The sequence below is a fragment of the Oryctolagus cuniculus genome, chromosome 19, assembly GCF_964237555.1.
Source record: "Oryctolagus cuniculus chromosome 19, mOryCun1.1, whole genome shotgun sequence".
In the NCBI taxonomy this organism is placed as follows: domain Eukaryota; kingdom Metazoa; phylum Chordata; class Mammalia; order Lagomorpha; family Leporidae; genus Oryctolagus; species Oryctolagus cuniculus.
This window is the reverse complement of record NC_091450.1, coordinates 28,565,016-28,580,110: the sequence shown is the minus strand read 5'-3', so window position 1 is coordinate 28,580,110 and position 15,095 is coordinate 28,565,016. Positions and strand designations below refer to the sequence as shown.

The following is a 15,095-nucleotide window of genomic DNA, read 5'->3' as shown; positions in this document are numbered from 1 at the left end:
GTGCTAAAAATAAGTTTATTAATATAGGTGCTCCTGGGGAGATGAAGTTAGGTAATATATATGAAGTGACTAACATTGTCTGATACATAGGAGGTACTTAATGAATAGCAGCTGCTCTTGCTGTTACTTTCTATTAATAATAGGCAATGATAAAGCATTTGCAGCTCTTTCTCTCGCACGCAGGCAAAGCCCTATGCTGCATGACTTTCCAACAAGAAACAGCAGTGCCGTGCGGGGATATTCCACTAAGGAGAATGTTTTCGACAAAGCAGGGAAACTGATGATGGCTTTGACCTTGTTTTCAGTGCTCTGAGGAGCTGTATGAGAGGTTTGTGCATTTGACCTCATGGTTAAGATGCCACGTTGCATGCCCGTATCCCACATCAGGGGCCAGAGATTGGGTCCTGGCTCTGATCCTGTTTGTAGCTTCCTGCTGGTGCACATCCATGGGAGGCACCAGATGATGGCTCAGTGTTTCAACTCCCACCTCCCATGTGGGGTATTTGGGTTGAGTTCCCAGATCTCAGCTTTGACCTGGCCCAACCCTGTTTGTTGCAGACAGTTGAGGAGTGAAACAGTATACGGGAGTTTCTCTCTCTCTCCTCTCTTTCTCTCTATCCTTCTCCCTCCATCCTTCCCTCCCTCCCCCCCCACCTCCCCCTCTCCTAAATGTTTTTTAAATGGAACTGAATGAGTCAGAGCATGTCTCATTACTAGCAGAGGTGAAGGATCTAGCTTGTATTTCATTTTTCCTTCAGTAAAATGTTTTGAATGCTTATGTGTGTGTGTGTGTGTGCATCTGTGTCTGTGTCCATCAGAAGCTGAGATGCCTGAGTCAATGGTGATGGAAAAAAAAACAGAAGAGGTCTCTGTAACCATGGAGTCTGCAGTCCATTTAGAGACAGACATCAGCCTGGGTGTATAAGGTCAAACTTTGACAAAGTTTTTGAGGAACCACATAGAACCCCTCTGTGCTCCAGATGCATGAGTATGAACCAGAGAAGCAAATCCGTCTTCTCAAGTACCTGGTGCTGTCGCTGGGGACTTCGTTTTCTCCAGAGTCTGCTGATTTTTTAAAAGACACGTACATTTCTTTTTGGAAATCACACATCAGAAGCAACATATCTAGGTCCTTGATTTGTACCCAGTACCATAAATTTTTGGTTGTCACTAACTTTCAAAGAGTTGAGAAAAACAACCTCTTCATAGCCTTCTGTAACTCCAAATGGAAAACCAGGATGGAACATTGTGCAAACATGACACCTCGTCTTTGCAAGCCAGCCGCCCCCTCAGTTTGTATTCCTGGGGCTGGTGTTTGTCAGCCAAGGCGAGATGGCTTCAGTCCTCTCTGCACGGCTGGGGACCTGAAATGAAATAAATTGCTTCCACAGGAATCGGTGGCATGGATTATGGTTGTCCCTGCTGTTTGTTTATTTTTGTGAATTGTGGATTCAGAGCAACTTCAGAGCTTCTTATTCAAGAGATGCTTTTCTATGAACTGACATAGTTGGGGAAGCTAAGTTTGTTGACCTAAATAAGGTCAGACCGGAATCCATCTCCAACTGTTTGAGAACACGAGTATAGGAGTCGGGCAGATTTGAGCACCAGCACTCACTAGTTAAGTGACTGTCTCTTCCTGGGAAGGTAGGATGACTGTAGGCACCACGAGGAGTTCTTGTTGAAATGGGGTCGAGCAGGCAATGCTGTGTAGCTGAATCTTGTACCCTCATTGCTGGCCACGATAATCAGCACACAGTCGTTGCTCAGGAAAACTTTCTGCACCCTGGAAGGCAGTGGGTGACGGCACCATTACATGGGTCCCTGCCACGCTGATGGGAGCCGGTGATTTCCTGGCTCTTGGTTTTGGCCTGGCCCAGCCCAAGCTCTTGTGAGCATTTGGAAGTAAACCAGTAGATGCAAGATCTCTCTCTCTCTCTCTCTCTCTTTCTCTCTCTCTTTCTCTCTCTCTTTCTCTCTCTCTCTCTCTTGCTGTGTTTACATTTCAAATAAAAATGACTATTAGTTAAAAATTTTTAAAAGCAAAACCAAGATTTCTTACCATTATCACAACCATCCTCATTGACATCATCATTGTCTTTATCGTCATCACCACTATCACTAGCACCATCATCATCGTCACCACCACCATCATCAGCATCGTCACAATCACTATTGCCATCATCACCACTACCTCCATCTTCACCCTTCTATGGATTCAGTCAGTCTTTAATAAGGACGTCTTTAATAAGAACAGATGAGGTTGACATTCTAGTTCTTCCACTTATGAATTTGCTAGTTCCCATCCATGGAGAAATTCTTCATGGGGCAGTTGTGAGGAATTGAGTCCCTGACCCGCAGCAGGTGCGGGTCTCACAAGCCTCTCTCCTGTGGTTTTCAGAGGGCAGCTTCACTGGACGGGAAGGGGGACCACTTGCGTCCACACTGGGACTTGAGTGCTTCTGACTTGTGACACACGTTTTTGCAGATTTTCTCCCTGAGGCATCGTGAGGATTATGTTGGGAAGAAAATTACACATTACTACTTATATGTTAAGAATAAGCAAAGTGAGGACTGTGGAGGTTGACTGGCTTGCCAATGGTTCTACACTCCTGGCTTCTGAATGTCCACTTCTGATCCCATAGGTGTCACACTAACAAGGGTAGTTAGAAATGCTGGAAATTATCCAGTCTGGTGCTTTCAGTGTTAGTTATTTTTTACCACCATCCATACAAGACTTTACATTGCTATCCACTTCGTCCACATAATGGCTTCATGAAGCAATCCCAACTCTTCCTAGTTTGTCCTTTTCCCATGTGGTGCAGTTGTTTTTTTTTTTTTTAATGTAAAGTATGCTGGTCGATTACCCCTACACACACACGGATGTTACAGCTCAAGGGGTTATACCTACATTTCCCCAGGATTGCACATCAGTGTCCTGGCCTGAATCCCACCCTTAAGAGTCTAAGGCAGTAGGTGAGGTGGCAAGCCCTGGTGTTGGGTTTCTTTCTGTATTTCTTTTTATAACAATATCCAAGTCACTCCTCTGTGCTTAAAGGACCCATGTCTGACGGCCTCTCTCAGACTATTCCCACCTGAAACTCCTTGGGTTGTTTTGTTGCTGCTGCTGCTGCTTGTTCGGGTTTGGTGCTGTCTCTGCTACTCCCTAGAACACTAGTGCTGTCCCCAGAGACGTCTGCCTTGGTCTTGCCCCCCTTTCCCAGGTTGCAGGACAGAAGTTTGACTTTGCAGTGGACAAGGAGCTTAGGGCCCCTGAGTGTGGCTTCGTCCCCCTGGGCTGAGCCAGAGCTGACGAGGAAGGACCTCTGGTCCTCTGTGGAGTTGCTGTACAGGGGGAGTTGGCACCTCACTTTGAGGAGCCTGGAGGGGCTGCTGTGTGCGCCCTGACCCCTGCTGTGTGGGCCACATCCCCTGGTGTGGTTGGAGTGGTAGGTAGGTACACAGTGGCATAAATTCTCCTACCTCAGACTTTCTAGCCAATCCTCTACATTGGATCTGGATTTCTTTTTAAGAGTTATTTACTTATTTTTTTTATTTGGTAAGGAGACTGGCAGAGGAAGGAGGATGGGAAGACAGAGAGAGGGTGAGGGCCCATTCCAGTCATTGGTTTACTCCCCAAATGGCTACAATGGCAGGGGCTGAGCCAAATGAATGTTAGGAGCCAGCAACTCCATCCAGGTCTCCCACATGGGCGCAGGGGCCTAAGCACTTGGACCATCTTCTGCTGCCTCCCCAGGTGCATTAGCAGGGAGATGGATCCAAAGCAGGGTGAGTGGGATTCTTCCTGAATCTCCTGATATGCAATGCTGGTGTCCCAGCAGTGGCTTCACCCAGTGCACCGCCACACTGGCTCCTGTATCTGGAAATTTAAGAGAAAAAAAAAAAAAAAAAGATCCCTCAGGGGCTATTTGAAGTAGAGTCACAGGAGGGTTGAATTCCTCAGGGAGCCTCTTCCACCCTCATCTGTTGTACAATTTGATTACAAGTTTAGTCATTTCCCCCAGTCCAGCAAGAACTGTCTTTTCACAGCACTGAGTATCAACATCCATAGGATGGGGGAATGGGACCCGTGAAATGTGTCCCTTGATGAGCAAGAAAGACACGACCAAATAAAAACTGAAATTGTTTTGACATTTCACTCTGGTTTGTTGGGGTTTGAGTGATGAAGGAAGAACCAAAGCTTTTGTAGCATTAAATAAAGAGGCTGTGTTGGGCATGGATGCTTGCCTGGTTTCACGGGGGAATTTTTGGTATGAGGTTTTATTTTCGCTCATTGCGATAGAAGGAAAAAATGAGCGAGGTTGAGACAGAAGTTCAAGAAAAGAAGAAAGTGCGACCCCTGTGTTTTGCCTTTGTAACGCGGATCCCCACTGGGGCGCGTGCTTATCAGGGGCTGCTATTCTCAAAAGCTTGCAACCTGCTACGCTTGACTGTGGGGTCCACAGGGACGGATAGGGTTTTGGATTTTGCTTCCTGATTCCTTGAATGTGAATGAATGAATCGCTTGCCTCTTGCACACTGAGAGCCAGGCCCCGTGTGTGTTTCTTTGGTTGTAATCTGATTTTTTAATTTGATCCCCACAATAACACCATGGAGTCACTCATCACTGTCCCCATTAAACAGAAGCCAACACTGGAGCCTGAGCATTGTGACAGTGTGCGTGAGATCACACAGCTGGCCTGCCCAGGCGCTGGGTCTCAAACCGTCCAAGTCATCGTCAGCTCCGGTCTCTTCCAATCAACTTATAATTAACCACACAGCTTTATTAGGAATCCATCTCCAATAGTCTCACGACATTTTTGTTGTTGTTGTTGTTGTTGTTTTTAATAATCTTTCACCATCTCTCTCCCCCTCCCTCCTCTCAGCTTTCAGCATCCCTTGTCCATCACTTCCCTGGCTACCCCTGAATGTTGCCCCTCCCCTCTTAAAAATAAGATAGTAGCAAGCTCCCTGGTGGATTTTTATAACTTTGCATACCATATATTTAGTTTAGTAATGAAAAATTCCAGCTCCGGGCGATGCATAGAATAGCATTTCTAATGTTTTTTAAACAGCTATTAATGTAGTCGAGCCTGTGTGTTTTTTCCCCTCCTTCCTCCTCTATATAATCATCTGCTCTGTGGTGCACTCGGAAACAGAGCAGGAGCCAGAGGAGGAGCCAGCTGTGATTGATGGCCGGGCCTCCCTTGCAGAAAGAGTCCCATCTGGGGTTGGTTTTGGGAGCAGTCAGATGTTGAGGGGGAGGTCAGCCAGGCAGCCTCCACTCCCCCTCCTCCAACGCCCCGCTCATCCACACGGTGCACCGTGCGCACACCCTCGCTCATAATTGAGGCTTGCTTTGGGCAGATGCTTTGTGGTGTGGGACTAGAACAGCTGCTAAGTTTATGGAGGAGAAAGGAAGCAGGATGGTGCAGCAGGTATTTTTATTTTTTCATTTCATTTTTCACTCGAAATTGTGGTTTGCATTAGGTGGAAGCCTTGACTCGCATTAAGTTTGTGCTTGCTGTGGTATATAGTTTGCTCCCTGGTTCCTTCCAGGAGAAAGAAGAGGAGGTGCAGGGAGGAGTGAGTGAGTGTGTGCGTGTGTGTGTGTGTGTGTGTGTGTTGGGCGTTGGGCTGGGGGCTTCCTGCTTAGCGTGTGGAACTGAGCTGGTCTTAGAACCAGCAGGTTAATGGTGTCGTTTTGCATTTGTCTTCTTTGTTTCAATGCCCCTGGGGCATGATGCCGTTTAGCTCATTTCAGTTCTGCACAAGAGGCATTCTCTGAATATGCGTGATTTCTTGCCAGAGAAGTAGAAGAGACTCAAGTAAAACAAACCGTCAGCAAGACTGGAAACTGCAGGCCACCACCAGAAATGAATTGCTTCCTCCAGCAAGGCCATGGTGCTGGGGTGCAGGGGGAAGGGGGCCCCAAGGCAGGAGTCGTTGTGGTCCCGGGCTGTGTGGACAGGTGCAGTCAGCTGTCTTATTAGGTCCTGACAGTCCCTGTGCATTTCTTCATTATCGGGGCTGTGTGTAGACCAGAAAGATCTTCAAGATAGGAAATGAACTACGGATAAACAAATTCCAGAAGCAGAGTGGGAGGGGGCAGAGGATGCTCGAGAAGTTTGACTCCGTCGCTGGGGAAACCACACACACACAGGTACGGAGGCCCTTCAGGATGCAAAGCTGCCTGTGGCAGCTCCAAGCAGGCGCTTTCCTACTTTCCCTTCCCAGGGATGGTCAGGCATTTCCAGTGAAAACAAGAGAGCTGTGTCCTGCTCTGCCACACAGAGACGATTTCCCAGTTGGAATCTGGTTTGCATTAAATGTTACGCCAAAATATTTTTTGCAAAGTCTGCTTGTCTGCCACCCTTTGTTCTCCTATTACTTTCCTAAAACGACTTCATTCAACCACACAGGGCAATGTCTAGAAGACCGGGGTGATGTTTGAGAGACAATTAAGAGCACAGGGCATTCCACGGGGAAGGAAGAACTCTGTGTGTCTGGAGTAGCTCTCTGCATGGATGCTTGCAACACAGTTGCCACATTGTGCTAACAGTCAGACTAGTGTTTGTCTTAAAGTAGCAATAATACTCTGGCTATTTCATGCTTCAGTAAGATATTTAAATGGAAATGACACTTTTTTTGGCTTTTAGGAATCAGAGTTGGTTGCATTTTGATAATCCTTTGGCTCTCGGTAACTGAGGGTAAGCTACCCTTTGGGGTACGTTGGATGGTGATGGGGCCCCACGGCGTCATGCTGCTGTTGCATTGCTCTGACTGGGGGCTCTGCAGGGTGAGAACAAGGAAGTTGCTTTTACATTCCTCCCAACAGATGTTCTTGATAGTGAGCTTCAAGTCAGGTCTGCTGCAGCAGTAGTGGGTTTGAGAACAACAGATCTTGGCCTCTCTCTCTGTCCCCTTTGGAGTTTTTAGCAGGAGCCCAGGAAAGTACAGAGGTCAAAATTAGATGATCAGTTTGCACAAGCTCTTGGAACACTTGCCTGATGGTGTGCAGAACCTGGCACAGCAGGGACCCTCCCCAGCAACCAGGATCACCCACAGGCACCCTGACTGTGCAAATATCAGAGTCTCTGATCACTCCTCTAATTTAGGGAAAGGTGGGGGTTTGGCATTGCAGTGGAAGAAGGAAGGCCACTCTGCAAATGAGAGAATGTCTAGCCACAGCGTGCCAAGTAATTTTGCCTGTCACCGTCACCTACATGAAGTTGGCTTCAGCTTTCCACTGGGAAACTGTTCACGTGCCCAGGGTTTGCCGTGACCTGGAGTGGAAAAGGTGCCCTTACTGTATTTTTCCAGAAACTACATTTCAGCCAGGCCAAGAATCCAGGAACATCACCAGGGAGGAAACAAAGATATCTCTGCAGCTATTTGAAGGTGAAAAATCCTTCCATAGGAAGCACAATGATCTTAATTAAATATTAGCTGTAATTAGCCTAAAGTGCAAATGTTGAGAATATTAATTAGGGTCTCTCTGGAACGGCTGTCAGTGTTAATAAGTAACTATAGGGGGTCCCACCAACATCTGTTTGAGAAATCCAGGTACGGGATGAAATCCAGAGGCTCTGTATCTGGATGCTGACAGAGGCTCCTTGGCCACCATTGACTGAGTCTCTGGAGCTCAGTGTGCTGGGTTTTCCAGAATGGCACGAGCCTTGGTGGAGGTGGGTGGTTGGCTTTGGCTTCAGGGATGCCCCCAGCTGGCTTTTGCCATCCCTAGGCCAGCCGGGAGCTTCCTGCCGCCAGGTCTCAGGCTGAGTTGGTGCGAAGGTTTCCCAGGCTGTCACTCTTGCACCTGCCAATAGTTACAGACCTAAGTTGGCAAACAGAACTGCCAGCACCTTTGATTCAGGTACCCCAGCCCCTGATTTTCCCACATGAGTAATATAACAATAGGTGAGAAACAGGTCTTGGGCCCATGGTTTATGTGTTAGAGAGGGAGCCAACCTCCCCACCAGGTGATCCTCTTGCCGGATGAGAGATACCTGAGCACATTACAGAGTGGCTTAGGTTCAAGCCCTGGCTCCCCTGGGAACCACCTGTGGCTGGGACTTTGCTTAGTTGTCTTCCAGTTCTGAGCTGGAGCATCTTGGACTACAAAGTCAAGTGGGATTAGAGGTGCAAGGCATGCAAAGCAGGCATTCTAGACCTGTGCCTGTTAACTTCTGGGGGCAGACCCATCTTGGGGGAGGGGCTGGCTTGGGCACTGAGGGTGTCCAGCAGTATCCCTGACCCCCCCCCCCCCCAACTGGATGCTGGTAGCTACAAACAAGGCATGTTGACTGACATCCCTGTATAAGAATTACTGATGTAAACACCCACCAGACCTGCAGAGAAGGACAGCAAGGGTCCGTCTTCTGAGCACCGGCATGGAAAGGGGCTGCCTTTCAGGTGGAACATAGAAACCTGAGGCTCCTGTGGGCCTTCTCGTGATATGGAATTCCACTGAGTGGGCAGCCTGCATGCACGCGTGTTTTCAAGTAAGAGATCTGGGGATAGAAAGCAAATTCCAGGAGAGATTCTGACTCCCTCATTTTGCACCAACCTCAACATGGCTGGTCTCCAATAACTGCTCAGATCCCATCATTTCTGGGGCTGTTCATCAGCCACAAAGAAGTGGCATCACTGTAGATGGTTGTACACAAGGATGTAGTCCTGGAGTAGTCTGGAAAAAAATGCTAGTTGAGCTATAAAATAGCATAGGAATTTTTTTTCAATCTGTCAAGGCCTTGTTTGCTTGTAACTAGCAGGAAAAAGTAAGTTAAAGAAAGCAAAGGGTGCATGGTTTTGTTTGGGAATGAGTTCTAAAGATATAGGCAGTGTGGGGACAGGGTACCATACTGTATCGTGTACTTGAGATGTGCTAAGAGGATGAGCGCACACACAGGCGGAAACTACAATCGGTTGGAATACAGTGATCATTCCACAGTGCCTACCTTTGTGAAAACACCCAGTTACACGCCTTAAATAAATGCAAATCCTTTTGTGTTAATGGCAACTTAGTAGAGTTCTTCATCATAGGACATTTACGGACTTTTGTAACTAAAACAGGGACCTTTGTAACTGCCGGTGCCCTGGATTCCAGACTCCAAAGGCTGCCTGCAGACACGGCTGCAGCCTCTCTGCTTCCCCACTCCCTGGCTCTAGTTTTCCCTGCATTGGCTCCACCTGGAGGCAGGTCCTCTTCATCATCCCCTTTATCTTTCCAGCTGCCAATCACAGTGGACAGAGAACATCTTCCCCAGAATGGTAGGGAAAGTCCACGGTATGAATAGGGCTGGCTCACTGGGTAGATACCTGTGAGCCCAACTGTGGCAGTGGGACATTCTGCTTGGCCAGCTCAGCATCACATGACTGTACCTAGGGGTACCTGGAGCCCAGGCTATGGCCAAGAGTGGGACTGCCCCCCAAATCAAGACTGGGGAGCAATGACAGTGTTGTCAGTGGTTCCCAGGACTGGGCAGGGCCACTGCTTCTGTGTGGCAGTGCAGCCCCCGCCTGGGGCAGACCCTCCCCCCTCCACCAGCCCAGGTGTTAAGGGGGGGGGGGGAGAGAGAGAGAGAGAGTTGAGCACTGGGGCTTCCAATAGCACAGACATTTGGAGAGATCAGTCTGGAGGAGGAAAGAACCTGATGGGAATGTTTGCACTTGTGAAATATTTTAAACTTATCCTAAGCTTCGTGCTTCTCAAGTGCCATCTCTAACGAGCTAATTAAGGTCCTCCCTAAACAACTGCGCCAGCTCTGCGCGCTGCTGGGAGCATTCCCTCCATCCTCCGCCATCCTGGTTTCCCGGACTTGAGGACGCTTGGGTGGAAGAGGGTCTGAAAGGCTGGTGGCGCCTACTGGGGCGGCACGAGCTGTCCTGACACTTTGGCCCAACGATCATCGTACAGGTGCCAAAATCCCATCTAATTGACCACAGCCCGTGGGAGCAGCAACTGTTGGGTGGACCTCATCACTAAGCTGTTTCTCTCTCACCATCTCCCTTTTTCCAAGATTTGGATGTTGGACTTACATACAGTTTCTTATGCCTTCTCTTTGTGTGTGTGTGTGTGTTGCGTTGTGAAGTTGTGGGGGTGGAGGTGTGAACTTCTGAAATGGAAGCATTTGAATTTAGGTTTGAGGTTTTTTTTTTTTTTTTTTTTTTTTTTACTGTAATATCGTGCTGCATGTTTTACCTATCTCTGAGGTTGAAGTGTTATATAATACTCTGCTTATTTAAAAAAAAAAAAAAGGAAGAAGGGGAGGGGGAACACTAATAAACCTATGAGCTAAGTCCCAAATTTTGCAGGAAATCTCACTGTGGGGATGCCGCCTAGGCCATCGTTGTTCAGATGAGGCCCTGGCTTTGCGCTAGGAACGCCTGTCACACACACACACACACCCGCCAGACTTGGGGGCCGTTAAAAGGACCCTCCCCCATCCATTATGTGAGCCAAGTCACATAAAATTCTGATTAAATTCTAATGCCGAGATGAATTCTCTTCCCCTCAAGAACACACACATTCAGTTTAATCTTTCTTGGCACTTTAAGTATCGAATCAAAGTTCTGCTGTCACCGTAGACAACTCCATGCTCACCACTTCCAAAATGGAAATGAAATAAGGAAGATAAGCCTGGGAACACCAAAGATGCAATCCAGTAGGACACAAACCCTCAGCGTCAACAAACGTGACCTCATCTTTCTGAGCCTCCATCTCAGTGGAACCCTGACTCCTGCTTCTGCCTAGGGGCTGATGAAGATCCCCGGGGATTGGTCCGGCTCAGGTGCAGGTCCTGTGCGTGCGCCTGGGAAGGACCCGGGACCAGGCGCCCGTGGGCCTTGGGCAAAGGGTCTGCTGGGTGCATGCTCACCGTTCTCTCTCCCTCTCTCTCCACCTGTTTGGTTTTCAGGGTAATCAGGAAGCCGCAGCTGCCCCTGACACAATGGCTCAGCCTTACGCGTCGGCCCAGTTCGCTCCCCCTCAGAACGGCATCCCCGCGGAATACACGGCCCCTCATCCCCACCCCGCGCCAGAGTACACGGGCCAGACCACCGTCCCCGAGCACACGTTAAACCTGTACCCTCCCGCCCAGTCGCACTCGGAGCAGAGCGCCGCGGAGAGCAACGCGCAGACCGTCTCCGGCACCGCCACAGTAAGGGGGCGCTTCCTGCGGGGCCGGGCTTGGGGTGGCCTTGCCTGGGACCTGGGACAGGGCAGGTGCGAATTCCGGGGGCCCCTGGGACGCAGAATGCCAGGGGCTGCACCTCCAGATCCGAGAGCCTCTGGCAGCCCAGCGGCCCCTGGGCCAGACCTTGGCACACCAGCGTCACAGCTGGCCTGGTCAGCGTGCCCTCTTGCCAGTATTAATGTAAATCAGCACATTTTTCGTGAACTGTCATTTATGTAGGAAGGCATTCGATTTTGGGTTTTTGTTTTTTCCAATTCCTATTGTTTTGCCTTTTCCAGAATGCCATCCGAATGGAGTATTTTTTTTTTAATCAGTCTGGTGAAGATAACAATTTACAGTGATAAAATGTGCCTCTGTTAGATGTACAGGTCACTGATAGTTGGTGTGTTTGCATAGCTGGGCAAACACGGCCAGAGTCTGATTTGGGTGCATGAGATGCACCTGTGTCAAGAGGCCCTTATTTCTTCAGTTTCCTTGCTGGGCTGCTGGGTTGGGAGAGGTGTGGACGGCAAAGGGGCGCACCAGAGCACTGGGGTGCGGGAGGGAGTTGTCCTCCCCGCCAGTGGTGGTGGTTCATGACTCCAGACAACAGAACAAGTGGATTTTATGGCATGCAAATAGTTGAAGACGAACACACGAACGAGAGAAACGTTTTACCACCAATGTCCGTGAGAACTAGTGGTGTGGGCCATTCATCAGAGAGAGCCCTACACAAAAAATAGTCGGTATCCTTGAACTCTGCACCCTCCATCAGCTGTGGATGAAAAATACTTGGGAAAGGAAGTCGCATCTGCACATCTATGTGGACTTTTCCTGCCTAAATAATAGTGCAGCGACTTTGCATTGCATTGTGCTGGGAGACTGGGAATAACTTGGAAGTGATTTAAAGCAGACGTGAGGATACTTCATTGCGTATCAGGGACAGGAGCACCTGCAGGCTTGGCTATGGGTGGGGTCCTAGAATCAGCCCCACAGATATCGGGAGATAGTTAAGGGTTAAAGCCGTGCTCACTTGGTGCAGCACCTGAAAAGCTGTGCTGGCCACAGGACCCACAGGGACCACACCTGGGAAACTTCGCTCTTCAGAGTTCTTTAGAAAAGCGTGGGCACCCTAGGTCTCTAGAGCATTCCGCAGGTGCAAGGTGATTCTGCCCCGTCGCTTGCTCCTGTGTTTGTGGAGCAGCGTGTGGGTATGGAGAGCCACACCTTTCCTGTCCTAAGAGCCAGCACTGACTAACTCTACTACCAGGCACTTCATGCACTTCCAAGTTAGTTTTGGAGATTTCAGAAATCGGTAGATAGCTGCATTTTTCTATGGATTCCCCTCGTTGATTATTCATGGTGATATTCATGTAACATGAAATTCAGCTTTGGAACACGCCAGTAGCACTCCTGTCTGCTCTCATCGCGTCATAAAGAAACCCCCTGTCCCCCCCACTCCCAGTCTCTCCCGCCCCCATGTCAGCCGCCACCCTCTTCCTCTGTCTGTGAGTTTGCAGTTTCTGGGTATTTGATAGAAACAGAGCCTACAAGGTAGAGCTGCTTCAAGCTCACCTCCTGTTGCCTACTCCGTTGGGTGGATGTGCCGGCTTCACTTGTCCACTCGTCTGGTCAGATGGGTGGGGTGTTTCCCCTCTTTAGCTCTTGTCAACAGTGCTACAGTTGCCTTTTTGTCTTGCTGCTGCACCTCGGGCATGGGTGCCTCACTTGGGTCTGCTGGCATAGCTGGTGTTTGCTGTGGCGGTGCTGCTACTATGCTGGTTACTTGGTGATCATCACTGGTCGTAGAGCCTGGCTGAGTTGTTTTCATACTACAAGGAGTCCAAGAAGAAGTTACTTATCAAACCTTGATGGGTGCTAAGAACTGCACTAAGTGCATGAATGGTTCATTCATTCATTCATTCGTTCGCAAATATTGATCAGCATCTACTGCAGCCAGGACTCAAGCTAGATGATATGTTTGAACCAAAAAGGCACAGCCTTTCTGTCTTGTGAATTAGAGAGGCAGATAGTGAGTGTGGGGCAAGTGGCTCTGTAATGAGAATGTGGCCAGACATTGTGACTTGTGCTTCTCAGGAAAGAATGGGACAGGTGCAATGGGGAAATCAGAACAAGAGAGCTCCTTGAAAGGGGGTGCCCTGGTGCTCTGTCCATAAGGTGATGCTACTTGGAGTGAGAAGATCACACTTTCCGGACAAAGGGAATGTCAAGGTCAAAGGCCCCGAGTTGGAAAGAGTGTGGCTCCTTCAGAAAAGAGGCCCTTGTGTTCAGGTCAAGGAGAAGGAGATTTGAGGGTACAATGGGAAAAAATGAACTTGGAGCAATGAGCAAGAATTATATGTCCTGCAGCCTCATGTGTTCAATGAGAGGTTGGAATTCCATGTTAGGAGCACTGGGAAGCCATAGGACAGCGTGTGAGCCAGGAGAATTATCCTGGCTCAAAGGTTTGAAATTTATTTGAGAGGCAGAGTTAGAGGTGGGGGGGGGGCGTTGGGTGGGCGGGGAGAGAAAAGCCTTCCTCTCTCTGGTTCACTACCCAAATGGCCACAATGGCCGAAGCTGGGCCAGTGTGAATCCAGGAGCCAGGAGCTTCCTCTGTGTCTCCCATGTGGGTGCACGGGCCCAAGGACTTGGGCCATCTTCCACTGCTTTCCCAGGCCATAGCAGAGAGCTGGATCGGAAGTGGAGCAGCCTGGACTCGAACTGGCGTCCATATGGGATGCCAGCACTGCAGGCAGAGGCTTTATCCACTACACCACAGTGCTGGCCCGAACCAAGGGGATTATAAAGTAAAGTTTAAAAAGAAAAGGTCAGTGAGACTTTGCTTAAAGAAAGTCTTAATCCAGTTGGGGATTGCATCCATCCTGGCCTGCAACAAGAGCACTGTAGAGATGGACACAGTTAAATTAGCATGTTGTGAGTCCATTGGGGAGCACAGGATGTGTGCGCCGCTCATTACAATAGTGGGCCCATCTCTGGAGCATGGCTTTGCGAGGCTGTCACGTGCTAGGGCCATGGTAGCAGGAGACACTTCCAGAGGGTTTGCCTCAGCGTGGGGGTCAGAGAGGCAGATGTGTGTGCATTTCAGGGTGTCCTGGTTAACAGAAGTTGAAAATGAAACAATGCACTGGCTCTTGCAACAAAAAGTCCCAGAGGGACAGTGGCTTTAAAGCCAGCTTATTCCTAGGCACAAGGAGATGTGTCTCGGGCTTCACCACCTGTGCCCCCTCTGTAATCCGGCTGTGTCCCTGCGAAGTCAGGCTCTTCTCAAAACAAACAATGAAGCCCAAGGCCCTTGGATCCATCCCACACAAGCCTGGCACTCAGGGTCCCTCCCTGCACAGGTGGTGACACTTGGAGTCAGTGGCTCCACACCCAAATCCATGCAAGGAGTGAGGGCCGTTTCCTCCTGGTCAGTGACAGGGTGCCTTCCCTGCACTGGTATATCCTCAGCTGCAGGGAAAGGAGAGAAAGGGCCACGTGCACAGAACAGCACAGGAGGGTGCACAGGTGGCAGGCTTGGGGATAGGAGGAGCTATTGAATGAGACATAAAAGGGGCTTTCAGCGTGGGGGTGTGGGGCTGTAGAATCCTGGGGAGGGGTGACCCAAGGAGACATTTTTGAAGCTAACAGTTTGGACATCCCTGAAGACGTGGAGGAGGGTAGCAGAGAGATGCCAGGAGATCAGGAGTCGAGGAATGAATGGGCTGTGTCGGGTGCGTGTGCTGTGCACTTGGCAAACTCTTGGAGGGATGAGAATATAGAAAAGGGAGCAGGTGAAAGGCAGTGGTGTCAGAGAAAGCCGTCTGTGGGGTGTTTGACCTAGGGTGACTCCAGGAAGCAGAGTGGAAGGGCCCTCCACAGCGGAGGAAGGACTGCGGGGAGAACAGGAACAGAGCG

At 49.4% G+C, this 15,095-nt stretch overlaps 1 protein-coding gene across 40 annotated transcripts in view; it reads left to right on the top strand.

The window, feature by feature from the left end:
* RBFOX1 (RNA binding fox-1 homolog 1) overlaps positions 1-15,095 on the top strand; it is a 2,206,955-nt gene that overhangs the window by 2,001,354 nt on the left and 190,506 nt on the right. For 37 of the 40 annotated variants that reach the window (XM_070063950.1, XM_070063945.1, XM_070063952.1 and 34 more), the window contains one exon: positions 10,917-11,159. In XM_070063950.1, coding sequence (XP_069920051.1) covers positions 10,917-11,159 — 243 coding nt within the window. Of the gene's footprint in view, positions 1-5,197; positions 5,436-10,916; positions 11,160-15,095 lie in introns of those variants that run through there. The other 3 variants (XM_070063974.1, XM_070063969.1, XM_070063973.1) reach the window with 3 other exon arrangements.